This window comes from Lethenteron reissneri, chromosome 24 (assembly GCF_015708825.2).
Source record: "Lethenteron reissneri isolate LAM-NWPU_2019-01 chromosome 24, ASM1570882v1, whole genome shotgun sequence".
Lineage (NCBI taxonomy): Eukaryota > Metazoa > Chordata > Hyperoartia > Petromyzontiformes > Petromyzontidae > Lethenteron > Lethenteron reissneri.
This window is the reverse complement of record NC_083802.1, coordinates 5,827,123-5,846,931: the sequence shown is the minus strand read 5'-3', so window position 1 is coordinate 5,846,931 and position 19,809 is coordinate 5,827,123. Positions and strand designations below refer to the sequence as shown.

Here is a 19,809-nt window from a genome sequence, read left to right as displayed (position 1 = left end):
TGATATGATGAATGTGGCTTAACGGTGTGGGCTAAAGCAACGTTATTTCCAAAATGAATTTCGGTCATGAATTCGGTTCGGGCAACTGGGTCGTATTCGCTATTGTCGGCATCGGATGACCATGAATAATGTACGGGGATAAAATATTTATCCGAGTTGGCTAGACACAAACAGAAATGCTTAAAATTGTAAAAGGCTAGAACAATGAAAGTGTACCCATTGAAAACAAGTGATTGATATGATGATTACAGTAATAATGACACTCCATATGGCAACAACTGTAATCTACGTGCACGAATCGTGCCTTCATTGCATTTCATAGCAACTCAAATTGGTGTAAATATTAAGAAATAGCATGCATCGTCATTATAAATAGACTCTTTTTTATTCAATAGATCGTAGAATAATTTAACCAAAATTAATTCCAAACAAAACTGTAACATCCCGTATTTTAGTTGGTCTGTGGTAAACGTGGCTTTCAAATTACATTCCTTTCGTGACATTTTTTGTTTCGAATGCAGATCTTCTGTAGCTGTTTGACCACGGCACAGGTAAAATAACAGGATGTAAAAATTGAATGCAATTGCGAAAATCACACTCGTAAACGTGAAGATATTAAACATTGGACACGTTTGTACACAACAATCCAATGCATTGTTCAAAAACCAACACAACAACTCAACATTTACCACGAACAACTCACACGAACAATTATTTCAAAGCCCCATGTTGCCCAAAGTCAAGATTGCTTATCTAGTTGCCATCGTTACAATCATATTCATCTCTCCCATCGGAATTGCCATTGTCTAAAAATCTTGAGCAAACTATTTAATTATAGCATTTAAATACAGTTATGAAAAGCACTCTCTTCAATGAAGACTACATAAACACATCACTCATTCCAATTTACGAGGCACTAAATACACGAATAACAAGAGTAAAATATATTGCATTTGTGAATTCCATGTCTTGTTTTTAGATTAATCGAACGTTAGTGGTAGTGCAATACCACGGGACAATCTTTAAAAACATTGACAGATAAAATCTAATTTTTAAAATCTGTCGATAGACACCTTCACGAAACTGCACCACGAGCAGCATATTATTTTTGGCACACCAGCATTACCAAACAATATTTTGGAATATAAATATTTTAAATGTAGTCAAGGAATGTTTCAAAATGCCAGGAACTCCAATTTGCAGTGTTGTAAATGCATACTATTTGACAAGCGCTGCTTTCGCGACAGTGTTGATGAGGATGAACTTACAGTTGGACACACTACACAATAACTATGCTTACTGTAATTTGTTTACATTCAACTTGAAATTAATATTTGCGCCAAAAGTCAGCGAATGCGTTGAGGTGAAGGAATGTAACACAGGCATTACTTCATAAAATGTCTAATGCATCAAAACGTTGGCTTTTTAATCCTTCATTACAGCCGATGGAAAACATTCCATCAAAATGTTACGCTGCAAATAATTGCAGACCACTCCGACAATTTACACAGTAACCCGTCGGGCTGATGATGGCCTATGAGACGCGACCTAGATTCATTCAAAGAGTTGCATGTACTGCACGTAAGCGTGTATAAATAGTGTAAAATGTATCTCGTACGGTGTATATACAATTAACCTCGTCTATATGTATACATTGCCACGTACCCTGATATTGTTTGCAAAACAAAGTAATTCCCTCTCATTATAGTTCTCCGACGTGTTATGTGGTTGCGTCTCGTGTTATTCGGCACGATGTTCGACGTTTCAGGAGCTGTGAGCTTCTTCAGGACGTGGAGCGAAACGTCGGACACCATGTCGAAACTAACGGGTGGCACAACCCGGACACACGGCGGAAGAGCCGTACAGTCCAACCACGGAAAACCTACACAGTGGTTTCCGCTTGCTCTCAATATGGCCACGTCGTTTCAGACTCGGCCCCCGCTAGCAGGATTTCCCATTGGCCTGGCCAGCCTCCAGGGCGATGTATGGGATACCGAATTCCCACGAGCGTTTCGGCCAGTAGCAGACGCGAGGCTTGAGGTGCGGCACCTCCGTCACAGCTTCAAAGTAAGAGAAGAGCACGCAGCAGTAAGTGCTGGAGATGGCGATCATCACGTGCCTGCAGAGACGAGGAGGAGGAGGAGAGTGAGAGAGAAGGGATGTGAGCCGGGTGAGCTGGCAGCCGTGGGGTCACGTGCATCCCCGGAGTATGCTGGACAGCAACATGAAGAGCAGATACAATCAAACTCCTCTTATCTGTGGTCCTATTACCCTTAAATCCTATTATACCGTGGTGGATTTAGGATTAGCGGAAACGCTTGTTATCTTTGCCCACATTCTACTAACGTATTGACGATTATTATATCTGCATTTTTTCTCCCATCCAGCATTGTGATATGGATAAAAATCGACCAGGATTTGTTTTCACATATTATCCACACGGTTAATGTGGTGATATTTTTCAGATGCGTGCAGAACATTTATGGAGAGCATTGCAGATAGTAGGATCTAGATTAGGATCCGTATTGTTCAGCCTACTAATAAGAGGAGTTCGATAGTATTCCTATTTCTGTATTATCAATATGAGCAGTTTCAGGCTGCTTTTATTTGAAATACGACGTATTACCAATCGACGGCCCCAAAAGATAAATACATTTTTAGACTTTTTCTTAAACTATCAGACAATTGCAAGTATCTTTATCATCTTTATCTCATGATCCCGTGATAAGATTGCGATCCTGTGATGCAACAATCCATCCAGTTACTTCGGACCAGCTTATTTCATTGCTCAGCAGTGGCTGTCCACTCGGACCCGTTACATCCCATGAATGGGCGCCACGGTGGCGAGATGTTAACTCCCTCGCCGGGTATACAAGAGGACGTGGAGTTCGATCCCGACCCTGACACCTGTATATTTGGAGTGTGCATGTTATCCCCATGGTCGCATGGATTTTTCTCTGGGTCCTCCGGTTTTTCTCTCCACATTTTATAAACATGCGTTTAAAGTATTTGGCTGCTATACATTTCTGCGTGATAAGCCACTTCGTTGAGCCATCATTTACGGCCAGGCCGCTTCTGAAAAAGAGCTACGTAGCTCAGTGGCCCTTAACTGGAAAAATAAAATGAGTTTAGTTTTCAGTCATTATTCTTGACTATCGGCCCGACCAGTCATCGTCGCACGAGAGAATACTGCCGTGGCGGGGTGCTCGTAGACATAGTAGACATCTCACCAGATGCTGTGCAGGTACGGGAAGCCCAGACCCTGCCAGAAGGAGCACTGGAAGCGGTCGCTGATCCAGCAGGCGATGGCCAGGCTCCAAAGGATGACAAGCATCAAGGCCAGCCGCAGGACATCGCGATTGGCACACCTGCCAATGGCCGAAGGGGTCACGTGACTAAAAGAGCTCGTGCAGTACGGCGTCTGGAGATGGCTGTTGCTCATCACTGCTGACCGCTTTAGTGTCATGTGCCCAACGGCAATGTCTTTAGCTCGAACTCCCTCCACTCTGTCCAATCTTGAACTGTCATTTCACTGTACCCCATTCCATTCGAGTGGGATTGCCACCTGTCCTGATTTTCGTCCAGGATTGTCCTCTTTTTGAGGCAGCTATCCGGGGAAATCTGTGAGTCTTCCCAGAATGGTAAACGTTAAACGTTTTTCGCTTTCGGCAGTCGCTGATGGCTATCTCAATACATTTTGTTCAATGTTTTATATACGGCCACGTTTTCGATAGCAGCAGCATAAATAGCCCAGCACACCACAGCACATGACAATCAGAAGGCTAAGCTAATCATCCCTCTGGAGATGGTAAAATGAGTAGCACTTTGTAGGAAGTCAACAGCTGATGTCCTATAGTTTGGCTCACCCCCTACATGCCATGCGAAGGTGGCATTGGAACCACTGGCTCAGGGTTTTAGAGAGGAGATGAACAACTCACCATGCTAACTTCAAATGGGGGAAGCGCTTAAGATTATTGTAAGCGTCATTGACCCTTTCCCGGTTTAAATGAGTGCTAACTACAGATGTAATAGATGTGTTTTACGAAACCATGGTTTGGATTGACCACAGGGTCAGAACACCGAGCCGGCACTGCTGAGCTCCCGGGTTCAAATTTGGCTTTCAGACAATCGCGTAATTAAACTGATGATTTGAGTACAGTCAGCTAATGGTATCAGCCTGGCCACCAATGACCGCACACACAAAAAATCACCATCGAATTTGGATTTAACTTAATTTGGCTTATTCCGGCTCTGAGAATAAAAATGTTTAATTTTGAAGAGGTGAACACACTGTACAAGGGATATCAAAGGTGTAGTATCCCTGGTTTGGACAAATAATCCTATTGAAGTTCATCTGGAAGGAGTTCCCTGATAGAAAATTACAGGGCTGTCCTCTGACACAGGGTAGTGCACTGCTATCTGCACGAGTTCCGAGTGGAAACGTCTTCGTTTCATGAAGTGGCACCTACATCACAATTGAAACATAATTGATAAGTAAATATAGTTTGGGGAAAGCTTGTTTAAAGTAATTAGCTCTTACAAGCGGCCTCTATACAACATATATTGTATCACTAATTATCGACCATGAGCAGATGCACACTGTGTTTTAATAATAACTGTCAATTTGATTTAATTAGGATGGCATCTGTTGCAGATCCTAAAATTGTCAGCATCAGTAATTGGTCATTATAACATGATTAATGATTTGAACACTTAGTTTATGCATTTTTGCAATGGACCACCTTTAATTCCAATACAGCACAATTGGCATATTTGATGCTGCAAACTCTTATTTTCCATTTTTATTAAAGTATAAATGTTAAGTATAATCAGTTCATCTGTCATCATTATTAAGCTTCTCCCATTATAACAATTTATTATTTAATTTACAACTATTACAGCTGAAGAGGATCTCTGGATTAGCAATGTTGATTATCGAGTCTACTGTATAACGGAATGCTGTTGCTTGAACAATGCATATTATTAAAATACTTGAGTGTCACATTTAAATGTATTCTGGAATTTTTTTTTAATAAATGGAATATAATTTGCAGAGCTGTCCAACCTCCCGCAGTGCAAAGAGGGCTTTAGTTCTTACACAAAAAATTAAATCTAGAAACATCAAAGCCACGGCAATGTAGACAATGGCCCCTGCTCACACAATGGCTTGTGTTTTGAAAAATAACGTCACAGAATCCTTACCATCAACAGAATATCCAATTTGCAACATTCCAAGGGCGCTGCACTCAGCAAATGGGGCTGTCATCAACCGTCAAATCGGGTCGGCTTTTCGGTCGCAAAACAACGTGGGGCGCGGTGCTGCATCGTGCTGGAGTGCTCGCTGGGCTGAGGGCGTAGGTAGGTGTGTGTGGTGTGTGTGGGTGGTGGTGGGAGCGCACCTCTTGATCTCTGTGACCATAACGTAGATGATCTGCAGGGCGATGCTGTTGAGCGCGTAGGCGTTGATGGTGGGCCGCAGGAAGGAGAGCACGGAGCAGGCCAAGGCACCAACGAGCACGAGCACTCCGAAGTGAAACCTGCACGAGAGGCGACACGCGCCACGACGATTGAGCCCGACTTGGCATTAGCCACCCACCAGAGGTCGCAACCGGGTACCCGATACCCGTACCCTACCTGATACCCGGCTACCCGTACCCGGCCAGGTACGGGTAGCCGTTTGTGACCCTGGTGCGGCCGGGTACGGGTACGGGTAGGCCGTGAGTCACCGGTGTGTAACCGTTTGTCACTCATTTCGGGTAGGGTATGGGTACGGGTAGGGGACGGATACGGGTAGGGAACGGCTACGGGTAGCCGTTTGCGACCCTGGTGTGGCCAGGTACGGGTACAGGTAGGCCGTGAGTCACTGGTGAGTCACCGTTTGTCACTAATTTCGGGTAGGGTACGGGTAGGGTACGGGTAGGGTAGGGTACCCATTTGCGACCCTGGTGTGGCCGGGTACGGGTAAGGAATCAAAACCCGTTTTCCACCTCTGCCACCCACCCCCTCGTGTGCCGTGCCGGCCTTCATAGGTGCTGCTCGCTAACAGCACTTGCGCCAAACAGTCTGTTAAGGCTACACGGGGGATCTTAGTTTTTTTTGTCTTGTCTCCTCGTGTGTTCGTACGGTTGTATCATCTGTGCGGCTCGTTTAGTCGTCTGGGCAAAACATTGAGACGAGTCAACTATTGTGTAATTCAACTAGAAACTTGTTGTGAAATTGTATAGTTTAATACATCCATGGAGCGCGTCCACGTTACAGAATTATGTGCTTCCTACGACCGTGGCTATTATAGTAAGCCTTTACACACACATTTAGGGGGGGGGGGGGGGCATTTGTTTTGCTCCGAAAACCAGATTGAACAAACAAATGGTTCTGCTTTGAATTCATGCCCGATGGAGTCAAGTTCTCTCCTCCTCCCCGCCCAGAGACTCCATCTGTCCACCGCACGTTCCCTGCATTCTCATTCATTGCACAACAGCATGTGTCCACCCGTCGACTCAAACGTTTAAAGCAATGCATTTTTAAAAGAGATATAAAAAAAAATACATTAGGATTAGCATGGTGAACAAAAGTTGGTCAGTTGTTATTTTCTGATCTGGGTGAAATGTCATAGGTCACTATCAATACCATCGGGTCCCCCCCCCTCCCAGTTCCTTCCAGTCAGAATGACGAAACTCTGCCCGATAAAAGTCATGCAAGAGGGCGTTGCGAATAATACGGACTCAAAGATGCACGCGAGAGGTTTATTATAACGCGATTCTAAATAATTAAACGACTGCGTACAATGCAGCCTTGTAATGCTGGTGGTGGGGGGGGGGATGGGGTGGGGCTTAGCTCCCCCATTGCTGAATGCTCAGCACCACCTCTGCATTATCAAGGACAAGTCAAACATGTAGGCACCCTCGTATACGCGGGAGGGGAGAGCCAGAGGAGAATGTATGATCGACGAAAGCAAGTCGCATCGTTGCGATACGATTTGCTTTGTAGCAACACTAAGCTATAGATATTTTTTCAGAAACGACCTGGCCAAAAATGATAGCTCAACGAAGTGGCTTATCACGTGGAAAAGTAGAGCAGCCAAAATACTCTAAACGCACGTTTATAAATGTGGAGGAAAAATCCGGAGGACCCGAAGAAAAACCCACGCGACCACGGGTTAGAGACACAGAAAACTCCAAATACACAACAGGCGTCAAGGTAGGGATCGAACCCACGACCTCCTGTATAGCAGGCGAGGTAGTTAACATCTCCTAGCCACCGTGGCAACCCAGAAACGTAGCTAATGTGCAGTGCTGGGGCCACTAAAGTGCCAGAAATGCGCCCGATCCTGTCGGACGTGGGCCACTAGGGCAGGGAGTACCCGGAGTACATCCCCGATGTTCTGCCTCGTTCGAAGGGTGGCCAAGCTAGAAGAGAGTGTCTTTGTGAGCAGCAGAGGGCAGCAGCAGCATCTATACAGGATTCATCTTCTTGGTTCTTTCGGTAAAGTCACGTAGAAGGGAAATAATAAAATAATAAAAATAAACGTAATAAAATACAATTCTCACGACGTTTCGGCCAAGACAGCTGTCTTTCCGACAGACCTGTTCCACACCTGAGAACGGCTGCTTGCGTTGTGGCCGAAACGTCGTGAGAATTGTATTTTATTATGTTTTATTTTTTATTATTTTATTATTTCCCTTCTACGTGATGACTTTACCGAAAGAACCAAGAAGATGAAGCCCTGCAGTCACGAAAGCTTTAAATCGAAATCTGTACACGAGTTCTACTCTCACCCACACCGTGGGACACCCCTTGCCAATGAGGCGTGGTTGTTGTTGTTGTTGTTGTGGTTGTTGTTGTTGTTGTTGTTCCACAGCAGCAAGGGATTTTACAAGTGAAAAACATTTCGGGAAATGAGCGATATAACTAACCCCCGTTCACAAAGCTGCGCTGACCAGCGTCGAGTAAGTTATGAGGCCGTCCATAAATGACGTCACGCACCTAGGGGGAGGGGGGGCGGTCAGACATTTGTGACGATATGTGACGAGGGGGGGGGGGGGTTGACAAATGTGACGTCACATCAAAATGCGCAACTTTAAATAAATATAGACAACACGTTCTACTTAATTAAATAGACTTTTTCATACATGTTTTCTCCTACAGCATCAGAGTACAGCGGCGCATTAAATACGCACTACAATGACAATAGTTTAAAGAGATTTGAAGCATGTTTTATTTGTTTTGGGGGGGGGGAACCAGAGCTTTGTGACGTCATATTTGAGGGGGGGTCTGACTTTTTGTGACGTCGTGTGACGAAGGGGGGGGGGGGGTCAAAAATCGTCCAAATTCGCGTGACGTCATTTATGGACGGTTCCTATGGTCAGCTGTCATCGTTTGACCTAACGTCACCGTGCTGTTCAGTTCGGGTCGGCGAAGGTGGCACGCGCATCGGGGATGAGTGGCGTTCGCTTCGCTTCACCTGTGCTGCCGAGAATATGGCCGCACAAGCCCAATACGAGAACCTGTTTGCGGTGGTCACCACCCACCATCCAAGCAACATCCAGGCTCAAGCCTGCTCCGATTCTGAGATCTGACAAGCTCTGGTACAGTCTGGGTGATTTGGTCAAAAGCAACAGCAAATGCACTTGAATTACGAGTTAGTGTTGTGGATATAGCAAACTTATTTTGAAACGTAATTTGAAAATGCTGTCTCGTTACAACTCTTTCTATACATTACCCCATGCATGCGCTGCGTTTTGAGATGCGGTTATGGTCCGGTGAATTATAGATACAAATTGTATCGTTAAACCGTCTCAAGTCATGAGTCGAAATTGGTGTCTGTGCACTGCTGCAATCGTAATTTTTTTTTAAGTGTGAGTGCATGTTGATGAAGGTAATATTTGGGTGTTTGAGTCTAGGATTGTCCCACGAGTGAAAGGTATTAAAGAAACCTGTTATGCCGGTCATTTCGTGCAGCACTGGGGTGTGTTTGTGTCACGAAGGCATTTATTACGCCTGATGCCATTAGGGGCCGTCCATCAATGACGTCACGCGATTTTGGACGATTTTTGACCCCCCCCCCCCTCGTCACACGACGTCACAAAAAGTCAGACCCCCCTTCGAATGACGTCACAAAGCTCTGCCCCCCCCCCCAAATAAAACATGCTTCAAATCGCTTTAAACTCTTGTCATTCTGGTGAGTACTTAATGTGCCGCTGCACTCTGATGTTGTGGGAGAAAACATTTATTTAAAAGTATATTTAATTAAGTAGAACGTGTTGTCCATATTGATTTAAAGTTGCGCATTTTGATGTGACGTCACATTTCTCAACCCCCCCCCCCCCTCGTCACACATCGTCACAAATGTCTGACCCCCCACCCCCCCCCCAGGTGCGTGACGTCATTTATGGACGGCCCCTTACACAACACAGCGTTGCAGCAAATTCACTTCAAATTACTTTGGCAGTTTCCTATTAAACACAAATTTGGGGCGATTTTGAAGAATACCGTATGTGATGTTTAAATTCATTTCGCATGTGGTCTGTAGTAGAAAGGCACATTGTATGATCCGTGGTGTGTGAGGAGCGGAGGTGTAGCGGTTAGCGCGCTGCGCTGTGAACCTGGCGACCCGGGTTCGATTCCCGCTCATAGCCCAACACCCCAGTGACGATTATCTGAACCGGTCCCGGGCCTCCCCTAGGTCGACTCAGCCTCAAATGAGTACCTGGTGCGATGTGTAAACATCGTCACTAGGGAGACAAAGGCGCTAACAGCACTTGCCCCAAAAGTCTGTTAATGCTAAATGGAGGATCTTTGTTATCACGATGAAACGTGTACCCCTCCCAGGGACCATCTGTGCCGGTTTGGCCGGCATGACACGGGCTGGAAAAGAGATGGCCTGATGCGGTACAGAAGTATGTGGAGCAAAGTGGACTTGTCGATGACTGATACCAGCGGTGTCAACATCGGCCTCTATGGAGGAGGCAATCACCCTCCAACAACAACAGAGGGCAAAGGCGTGAATCTCACAATAACGAGCGGAGTGCCTAGGCAGCAAGTTGGCACAGTAGGGGGCACAGCTGGTAGTACATCTGTCAGCCATCTCAGTCAGCCATCTCAGTCAGTCAACCCATGGCACCAGGTTCTGTCCCATGACCTTCTGTCAGCGAGCCCTTCGACACTTCATGTTGCCTCAAAGTGCACCTGGCCTGGCACAGGCGTCGTGGTGACATCACTTGGTGGCGAATGGCGGCTGGAAACAGGTAAAAGTCACAATGATGCTGCCATGGTGCAATGGGTATCACACGGATTGCTGATTTATCAGATTCTATCTCCTGGCACGGCAGTTTCAACAATGGGAACGTTACTTAAATCCCCACCCAGCAATGTAAAAATGGGTATCAGCGTGGCGGGTCGCGTGTAGTTACTACCACCAAGATGCCGACCAGTGTGTAAAAGTAGGCCAAATGCTAGACCTCCTTCTAGTGGCGGCCTTTCCGCAAGTAGTAGTGCTATCAAGCAATTGCAGGGCTGCACCTTTACCTTTCACGTAGCTGAATTTCAATAACAGAGTACAGTAACTGCACTATTGGGGGGGCGTGATTTATTAATCCTGAAACTAGTTTTCCGATACAAATTTAACTAATTATTTGGCAATTAATTATTCGGTCGCTGCATTGGTAGTGGTGCACAAGCGCAAGCAACAACGAAAAAACTCAACACACAACAATACTTAAAATGAAATTATATTATATCTTATTTTTCTCCGTACACACGTTTCCTATGAAGAGGAGCCGATACCTGAAACGTCACCTATTATATATTTGTTCGCTTTTAAGGCCACAAAGTGTTCTCGATGACCGTGATCCCCCTTGCTGCTCCCACGTGAAATGTGGCAGTCGACATATCTGCTGGTGGGCCTGAGCCAATGACAAAAACTCCATGTTCCTATGATACGAGGCCAAGTCCACATTATAGATCTGGCACCATGACAAACAGTTGGGGCACCCTTGCTGTGGAGTGTAACCAGTAACCCTCGTGGCAAGTTGTGTGTGATTGATGTGTGGTGACCCATGCGTGTGAGATTATGCAACAAGACACAGCTACATGGCGATGGCCCGGTCATGGTTCGGAGATCAGGCCACTGAGCTGGCACCGTAGAAATCATGGCTTTTGAAGCCGTGAAGCCCACCCACGATTAAACTGGGTTCCCTAGTGAAGTGAGTTGTCAGTTCACGGTGCCAGCCCAGTCAGCAGTGACTGCAGAAACTGTCAAATCGAATGTAGTCTTAAACGTACCATTTGGATCAGTTTAACACGTATGCTTTCGCTATCAATATTATCCATAATAAAGGGTTTTTTGGGTAAGACACATTTATATTTACGCGATCCAACCCAAAAAAAACGTATGGATAATATTTATATACATTCCAGTTCAGAGAATGAAAAATATCCATCTGATCGTTATGTAATTATCAACGTCATCGAGGAGAGTAAGGGCAAAATGCAAACCCGGCTGCGTACAGGATAAAGAAGGCAACTCTGAGAAGTTCCGTGGGAAAGAAAACCTCTTGGGCAGCCATTCTCCGACACACGGGATCGTACTGCTGCTCTGCGATCATTCCGAATGGCATCTTCACTTCATGGCGCGACACCGCCAGCACAATTGGAATAAATCGGGGGGAGAGAATTACCCAAATCAAAATGAAAGAAACAAAATATATCTTCTTGGTTCTTTCGGCAAAGTCACGTAGAAGGGAAGTAATAAAATAATAAAAATAAAACATAATAAAATAATTCTCACGACGTTTCGGCCACAACGCAAGTAGCCATTTTCACTTGAGGACGGCTGCTTGCGTTGTGGCCAAAACGTGGTGAGAATTAGACGCTGTCTTCTCGACAGACCTGTTCTTCACCTGAGGATGGCTGCTTGTGTTATGGCCGAAACGTCGTGAGAATTATTTTATCATGTTTTATTTTTATTATTTTATTATTTCTCTTCTACGTGACTTTACCGAAAGAACCAAGAAGATGAATCCCTGCAGTCACGAACAATTTAAATCGAAACAAAATATAGTTGCATGCTCAACATATTCTTCCTGTAACCTAATTCACTTGCTCGGCTTTACACGTTACATCAACTAAACTGTGAACTAATCTATTTTTATTTTACCAGCTGTGGCACACCGAGCTACTTAGCTCTTTTTCAGAAGCGATCTGGCCACAAATGATAGCTCAGCGAAGTCGTCTAATCACTGTCAGCTCGTGTTTCAAATATGTGAAGGGAAAAAACCCGGAGAGCACGGAGAAAAATCCACGCGACCACGGGGAGAACACGCAAACTCCAAATATACAGCAGCAGGCGTCAGGGTCGGGTTCCAGCCCACGACCTCCTGCATACCAGGGGAGGGAGATATTATCACTGTGGCACCAAAAACAACCTTGCTGACCTCACCTGCACTGAGTTATTTGGTTTTGGTCATGAGATAATGTGTAAAGGCAAGATTATAGACTTTTACTGTTAAGAATTGTTTAATGTGTAATGCAAAGTCAACGAGAGCCACATGTTTTAAGATATTTCACATTCCTATTAAGCATTGTTGACTTTCAAATATTGATCCTGGTCTAGCCAGCAAGGCTGCCTTCTGTGTGAAAGCTCAAATCGCGTTAATCATTGTTTCTGCCATGATCATATTTACTTTAATAAATACTTAAGGAGTGAACCTTAGGGGAAATTAAATAAATAAGGGGACGATACACCGCCTTCACATATCTGTCCATTCACGACCTTTTGTTTTTTACACATCCCATTCGCCCCACGGCCTTCCGGGAGTGCATAACTACAGCAAGAACATGCACACACTTCGGGAAATTGTCGTTTCAAATGTTAGATTTGTGATTATCTGTTTTGATGTCTTAGACTTGAGTGAGAATATGAACCTTATGGCGGGACCCCGGGGTCCCGAATCAACGGAAGTCAAAATCGTAATTAACAAATGTATTTTGGCGACTCCGTCCCTCCGCGCACATCAACGCCGCGACCCACCTGGCGCGGATCGTTCTGTTGTCGTGTCGTCCAAGCGCAGCGGCGAGGACGAATGTGCAGAAGAAACAAAACTTTGAAAGTTTGATTAGCGCATCGTGTAGAGCTCGTCGAGAGGAATAGATTGCCATGTCGTTCACCTTCAACAGACGTAAAATGACGTTTATGCGAGTCCCGCCATAAGGTTCATATACCGATCCACGAATTTGAGCGGTGAAATCAAACCAGGAGCAGGTGTTGGGTGGATTTGTTACATTGCAGGATCATGAGAGATGGTAGCAGATTTGGGAAGCCTTCATCAACCAGTGGATAGAGCGTGGCTGGTGATAATGACGATGGGCCCTGCCCAAAACTGACTTGAACACGGACATGGTGACCTGTCTACTGTGGGTGTGGCAAACGGAGAAGTATGGCAATTAAAAGAAAATAAGCACTGCATATGTTGACTTGTGATGGGGTCTACTTAAATTTTTACCTGGGTCGCCATTTAAAAGACCTTTCAGCTTAATAGGCCTTACCTGAAATAAACTGACTGACTGACTTGGAAAACAAGGAAGCAGTGAATTCTGTAGTTGGTTGTACAGTACGTGATATGTTATCTACAAATATCCCGACATGAGCTTGCTCGGCCTGCAATGATTCATAGCTTCATGGATTAGAATTGATTCTTGCACTTAATATACACACGCAAAATTGTGCAGCGTGTAATACTCAACTCTTTAAGATTCATATGGATTAGATCTTAATGATGGAAACAAGAGATCGCAAACAAGACGCAACACACGACATGGTGATCGGAATCAGGGAGCGCGCTAACCACTGTACCACGGCTCGACCCCAAAAATAATAATAATTTAGTCTCCTTAAATACCAACTCCATTCCCCTACCGCCGTAGGACAGCGAGCCCGACCGCCCCCGCACCGATCAATCCCTAATTGTTAGGGTGTGTTGCGGCGAGTTCGTGACACGTGAGGGGTTCCCCCCTCTTTTTGAAATCTACTTCGAGTTTCTAGAATGTCAATTTTTTTAAAAAAATGTCTCAACAAAATACAATAAATGCAAACTCCAAAGTGACAGGCGACAGTGACGAAACGGGTGTACGTCGTGCACGACCTCTCGCTGGGAAATGTGCAAACTTCGCCGGACATTTGACCAAGTGTGCGGCCTCTTGCGACTTCCCCGTCACGGTTGGCGCACCTGTTCCTGTTGAGCACCTTGGGGAAGAGCCTCTTGGGGAACCAGAGCACGTAGGCGGTGGCGAGCACCCACAGGATAGACAGCTCGTCAAGCAGCTGCCCCACGTAGCTCAGCGTCCAGTGGAAGTAGATGGAGCAAGCGCCTGCCGCAGGAGAGGACGACATCAAAGGAATGACCTCGCAAAATGTGCCGACATTTTCACACCTCCCGATTAGCACGGTTGGCTACGTACAGTGCAAAAGAAGTTCAACACGCATACATAGGCCACGGTAGCGGGAGGTCGTGGGTTCGATCCCGACCCCGACGACTCTATATTTGGAGTTTGCGTGTTCTCCCCGTTGTCGTGAGGATTTTTTCTCTGGGTGCTCCGGGTTTTCCTCTACATTTAGAAACAAGCGTTTGTAGTATTTGACTGCTATAAATGTCTACATGATAAGCCACTTGGTTGGGCTATCATTAGTGGCCAGGTCGCTTCTGAAAACAACTAATAGCTTGGTGAGCCTGACCTGGTAAAGTTACATTTTTTAAATAGTTTAGTTTTGTACGTACAGGCACGCGGGAACACTTTGCTCCTTCGCATCCGTGCCTTTACCGTAATCCGCAAGGCGCGTCTTTCTATTTTCACGTTCACGTAAAAAAGAAACAACACGTTTACAGCACCTTCCCTGTCCATCGTGTTTGGAGAACCTGAGCGCTGGAGACACGAGTGGGCAAGTGTTGCGCCTGTTTCTCCACCTGCGAGCGCCGTGTTTTCAAGTAGACCAATTATTTATTGCTCTGGGACATTGTTGTTTTGTGAAAGGCGCTATTTTAAATAAATTGACTATTATTATTCAGGAAACAAAAGTAGCCCTCCCAACGCTACCTGCTGTTACGTGCAAGGCTCAGGATTTGAGGACGAGTTTTCGTCTACGTGATGCGTCACAACAAAATACATTCCCAAAATTGAGAATGACCAAACTCTGGCGACTCTAATCTCTATTGCGAAACAAATTATGCGTGAGGTTACATGGGATTGAATTGACTTGTGGACCCAGACTAGTAAAGGGCTTGCCACTAAAAAATAAACATATAACGGTCTCGTTGCTTGCTACAAATACATTACAACAAGAATGTATAGAAGTTCGTATCGGCAACATCATCACGGACTGGAATTTTACAGTTTGTAGCGGATGGCACAAACATTCAACTTTCAAGATACAGTGCATCTGTTTTAGAAAGCATTCCATTTTACACAGTGCCTATGTTGCACTCGTGAAAATCTAGGGTATACAGAGATGCACGTTTATAAATGTACTTACTTCAGAAGAAGTACGTGTGATTATAATGCTATGCTTTCGACTGCATGTTGAGGAAGTGTTAAATCTGATCAGACCTCTAACTTTAACCGCAAACCTTTGCCAACCTGTACTGGCCAGGAAAACATTTGCCAACCTGTACTGCTGGCCAGGTAAACATTTGACAACCTGTACTGGCCAGGGAAACCTAAAACACCAGTTTTGTAAATTAATCAAGACAACCTGCATGACAAAGATGGTATGGAGGGCATCATCCAACAGTGGGTGACCAAACGGTTGTACATTATTATTATCAGTGGCAAATGATTTTTGGCCAAAAGGCAGAAAGAGAAGAAACCTTTACAAAATTAACTTCGGGAATGTGGGACTGACAGTGGTGCCATGACTCAGTGCTTCAATGGTCTTCAATCGAAGGTCATCAGACCATCAGAAATAAAGGTAATCCATCACTGATATATATCTACAGCAAGGTGATATCTGTTGTGAGATATTCTTCTTATCACGATGCATCCCGTCTTTTGTACCTCATCAGTGGCAGCCACAGCCTGATGGCCCACGTGGGAGGGTGAGCTCACCAATGGGCCTACCACCTCTGGCTTGCACCCTGAGCCTAAAGCGGGCTGCCTGTGGGTCTCACCCCCTCCGATCCACACGTTCAACGACCAAAAGCATCACACAGAAGCCCTTTCGACAAAACACCGAGTGGCAGCATTCATCGCTGCGCTTTGCTCATCGACGAATGAACATGATGTGTTGGCTTATTTTACAGCTAAAGCAGTGAACTATTTGTCTTTTGTCAACGTGACACTTTTTTACTGATTGGCCGTGTCGGGTGGTGGAGGGTTACGACACATTTATAAATAACGCGATCTAAACCCAAAAAAGTTGATTATGAATAATATTGGTCGCGAAAGCCTGCTACGTGTTAAGCTGAGGATAAGAAGACTGAAATTGTGAACGTTAAGTTAACACGTCAAGAAGCGGTTGCGATATTTCTCTGCGCGCAAAGCCGACTTTGAAGACCACTTGCCAAATTTAAGCGAAGGGCAATTCAGGTTCTCAGCAACGTTAGGCCTGCGTACAGATAATATATAAATAACCTCCGAAATGAAATGTAATATATCCTCGAACAACAAACGTGCGTGTGGTTTTTAGAGATTGATTACTCGTATAACAATAGAACTCCGCGTTCACACCCACCTGCCATTCAGACGTCGCCGGTGCGGCTGGTGTGGCATAAGGGTTGGTTCAGGTACTGAGGGGCCTAAATTACTTCCACTGGAGACTCCCTGTTAAATCCTTCACTGTCAGCGTAACCGTGCCACCCACCTTTTCTGTATGAGCCACACTGACATCCTGTTAACAGCCCATGCGCACATGCCCTGCGGTGCTGACGTCTAGAAAATTGCATTTCAGAAACAGTTTTTTTTCTTCTTCCTTTACAGCAACAAGGCTGATTGACGGGGTAGGGTAGGGACTTTCAAAATAATGTTTTTCACTTGAATTAAATCAACTTCGATTCTATTCTCGTGTGTGGGAATATGTACAGCAGATGAACGCCAATGTCGAGGTCTGATGGCCACGAGAGGGCTGTAGGAGAGAGAGTTCGTGTGGTTTTGCTATTCCTCCTCCATTGAAGAAGCGTACACTAACAGTGGATTACTAGACGGTCATAAGTTTGGGTTTCATGGCCAATATTGCACTGCGAAATGTTAACTCCCTCGCTTGATATGCAGGAGGTCGTGGGTTCGATCCTGACCCTGATGCTGCTGTATATTTGGAGTTTGCGTGTCTCTCTCCCCGTGGTTGCGTGGATTTAGTCAATGTCCCTCATGGCACACAAAGGGCCATTGCTAGGAATGTCGCCTATTATACATTAAAGGCAGCGTTATTGATGAAAGTGCTCATTTTTTGGGGGTATTTGCGCTTGTGCACCATTGCCAATGAAGGATCACCAAATTATTTGTTGAACTTTGTAAACAGCCGTGTAGCTTTCGAGTGTACAGGTGGGGCCCATGGGCTGGAGAGGCCTAGAGGCTGAGCATCTAAGGGGGGCGGAGGAAGAATGTGACAGGGGTCCCATTTGGTTACGGCGCCACGGTGGCGAGACGTTAACTACCTCGCCTGATGTACAGGAGGTCGTGGGTTCGATCCCGACCCTGATGCTTGTATATTTGGAGTTTGCATGTCTCTTTTCGGAGGAACATCGCCTCTGACTGGCGAGTACAAAATGTGCTACGGTAAATGATTATTACGACTTGCAATAATAAACAGTCCATATACCAATTTATTCCTAAGAGTCCATGGTGTCCTTTAACACAGAGGTGTCGGGACGAACAATCCATCCGCCCTATATAATGGCAAATGCGCTCAGATTTGAAGGACCTGAATAAAAGCTCTCTCTCTATTTTTAGGACAGATTACCCGCAGCCGACACATCACCGCAGCTGGGCGGCGTGATCATTATCCTGAATTCGAGGACTGATGTTACCTGATTTTCGTGCTGCAAGCTGACTCTTGCCCTGCCCTGTCTAATCCAGGCAGGCTAATGGACCACAGAAGCCTGGATACAAATAAATGCACTCCGAACCGGAGCGTGCATTAGTGCGCGGTCTTCAATTTCGACATTCAGTTCGGTGACAAAAGGCTGTCAGAACAACCAACCTCTGGCGAGCGCGTGCGCATTTCCGACAGATTCACGGTCGTCACAGGTGTAGCCCCCGGTTTTGTTTCACAAACAACGCTTGCTCCCGGGGTCTGTCATGCTTACTTTCACACAAAGTGAAATATGATGACGTATTGCTGACGATTTATTACGAAGCCTTAAACAGTACGTGAATTGTAGAATTTAATTCGATGTACTTTGGCCAGTGAAGAACCATTTGAGATTCACTGCATCTTAAGCAACAATGTAGTTGAACCACGTAATAATAATAATGTCCTTTGATTATCTACTGCTGGATGAAGGCCTTCCCACACCATGTCTGTCATGGAGGTTTAAGGGCCATACTTTGCCACGCTGGTCCGTGTGGAAAGGGTGGGCGAAAACTACTGCGCACTCATTTCTGCACCCACGCTTCCTCAAATTTTGTCCGCATATTTAATCCACGTATTCATCATTAATATCAAACTGACGCATATTTGATTTTGCTGGAACTAATTTACATGCTTTTGGCATTTGAGCACAGGCGTCTGAGATGGATGCTGGGGATTTCGTGGCAAGACAGAATGAGCAAATTGCATAATTCTGGAAAAGAACACAGCAGGTGAATATTGCATATTTGATTTGGCAAAAACGGTTCGGCTGGGTGGGGCATGTGTGCGGGATGAGGAGAGGGCCAGTTGTCGAGAAGCATCGGAGTGATCTCCACGAGTCCTACAACCAAGGGGGGGGGGGGGGAGCTGGACCGAAGACCAGACGTGATCAAAACCCAAGCACGTCGGCATTAGCGACTGCTACAAATTAAATTGAAGCAATAATCGTGAATCGTCTGTATCGCTCGCGCTTTAAAATTTTGACTCGTGTCACAGCAATGATGGGCATGGGCCCCTGGTGCAAGTAATAGAATGTGTCCCTCCCTGTCCAATATCTCCCATCCTCGTAGCCCGGTGCTTGGACCCCTTCCTCTGGTCCGTGGGCCTCGGTGCAGCCGCTCCGCCTTCACACTCGACAGCGACGCCACCGATTTAACATTTTTTTTATTTTGTGCATGGCTATGGATGGTTGTTTCACACGCACGTGCACGCAAAAAGAAAACCATGAAAACCCGAAAATGAAAACGCACACTCGCCGCTGGCCCTGCTTACCGACAACCATCATGAGCAGCCAGACGGCGTGGACGGCGGGGCCGCGCTGGCGCCCGTAAGGCGCGAACAGGTAGTGCATGAGCGGCGGCAGCAGGAAGAAGGCAACATTGCTCACCTGCAGCGCGAACAGAGAGAAGAGCATTTCAGGTGATTGTTATTATTGTTACACGGCAGATTGCTGTAACCCACACTCGCTGCATGTCATGCAAAAGCCGAAGTGATTTGTTCCTGAAATAGACATCAAGGTGGTGTTCAACTCCTCTTTAGAGGCCTAAGCCAGTGGTGGAAATTCTTTGGCAGGCGCAGGGTCTTTACATAATATTAAGCATCATTACGGTCTCGCATAGGGGAATATAAAGCCAGCAAAGGTACGATCGGGGATGCCGTGCTTGTTCATCCATAGAATGGCAAGGCGAGTCCTGGAGCAGGGGTCGATAGAGAAGCAGGCTGTGTGCTCAATGAGTTTGGATGTGGGCTTTTAT

General features: G+C 45.7%; 1 protein-coding gene across 2 annotated transcripts in view; it reads right to left on the bottom strand.

Annotated features, from left to right (window-relative positions):
• Positions 1-350: 350 nt before the first annotated feature.
• The window catches only part of ACER1 (alkaline ceramidase 1), a 34,642-nt gene continuing 15,183 nt past the window's right edge, over positions 351-19,809 (bottom strand). For both annotated transcript variants that reach the window (XM_061558034.1, XM_061558033.1), the window contains exons 3-7: positions 19,328-19,442; positions 14,223-14,364; positions 5,400-5,537; positions 3,231-3,368; positions 351-2,119 (exon numbers count right to left, since the gene is read on the bottom strand). In XM_061558034.1, coding sequence (XP_061414018.1) covers positions 1,942-2,119; positions 3,231-3,368; positions 5,400-5,537; positions 14,223-14,364; positions 19,328-19,442 — 711 coding nt within the window. In that variant the 3' untranslated portion in view covers positions 351-1,941. The remainder of the gene's footprint in view (positions 2,120-3,230; positions 3,369-5,399; positions 5,538-14,222; positions 14,365-19,327; positions 19,443-19,809) is intronic.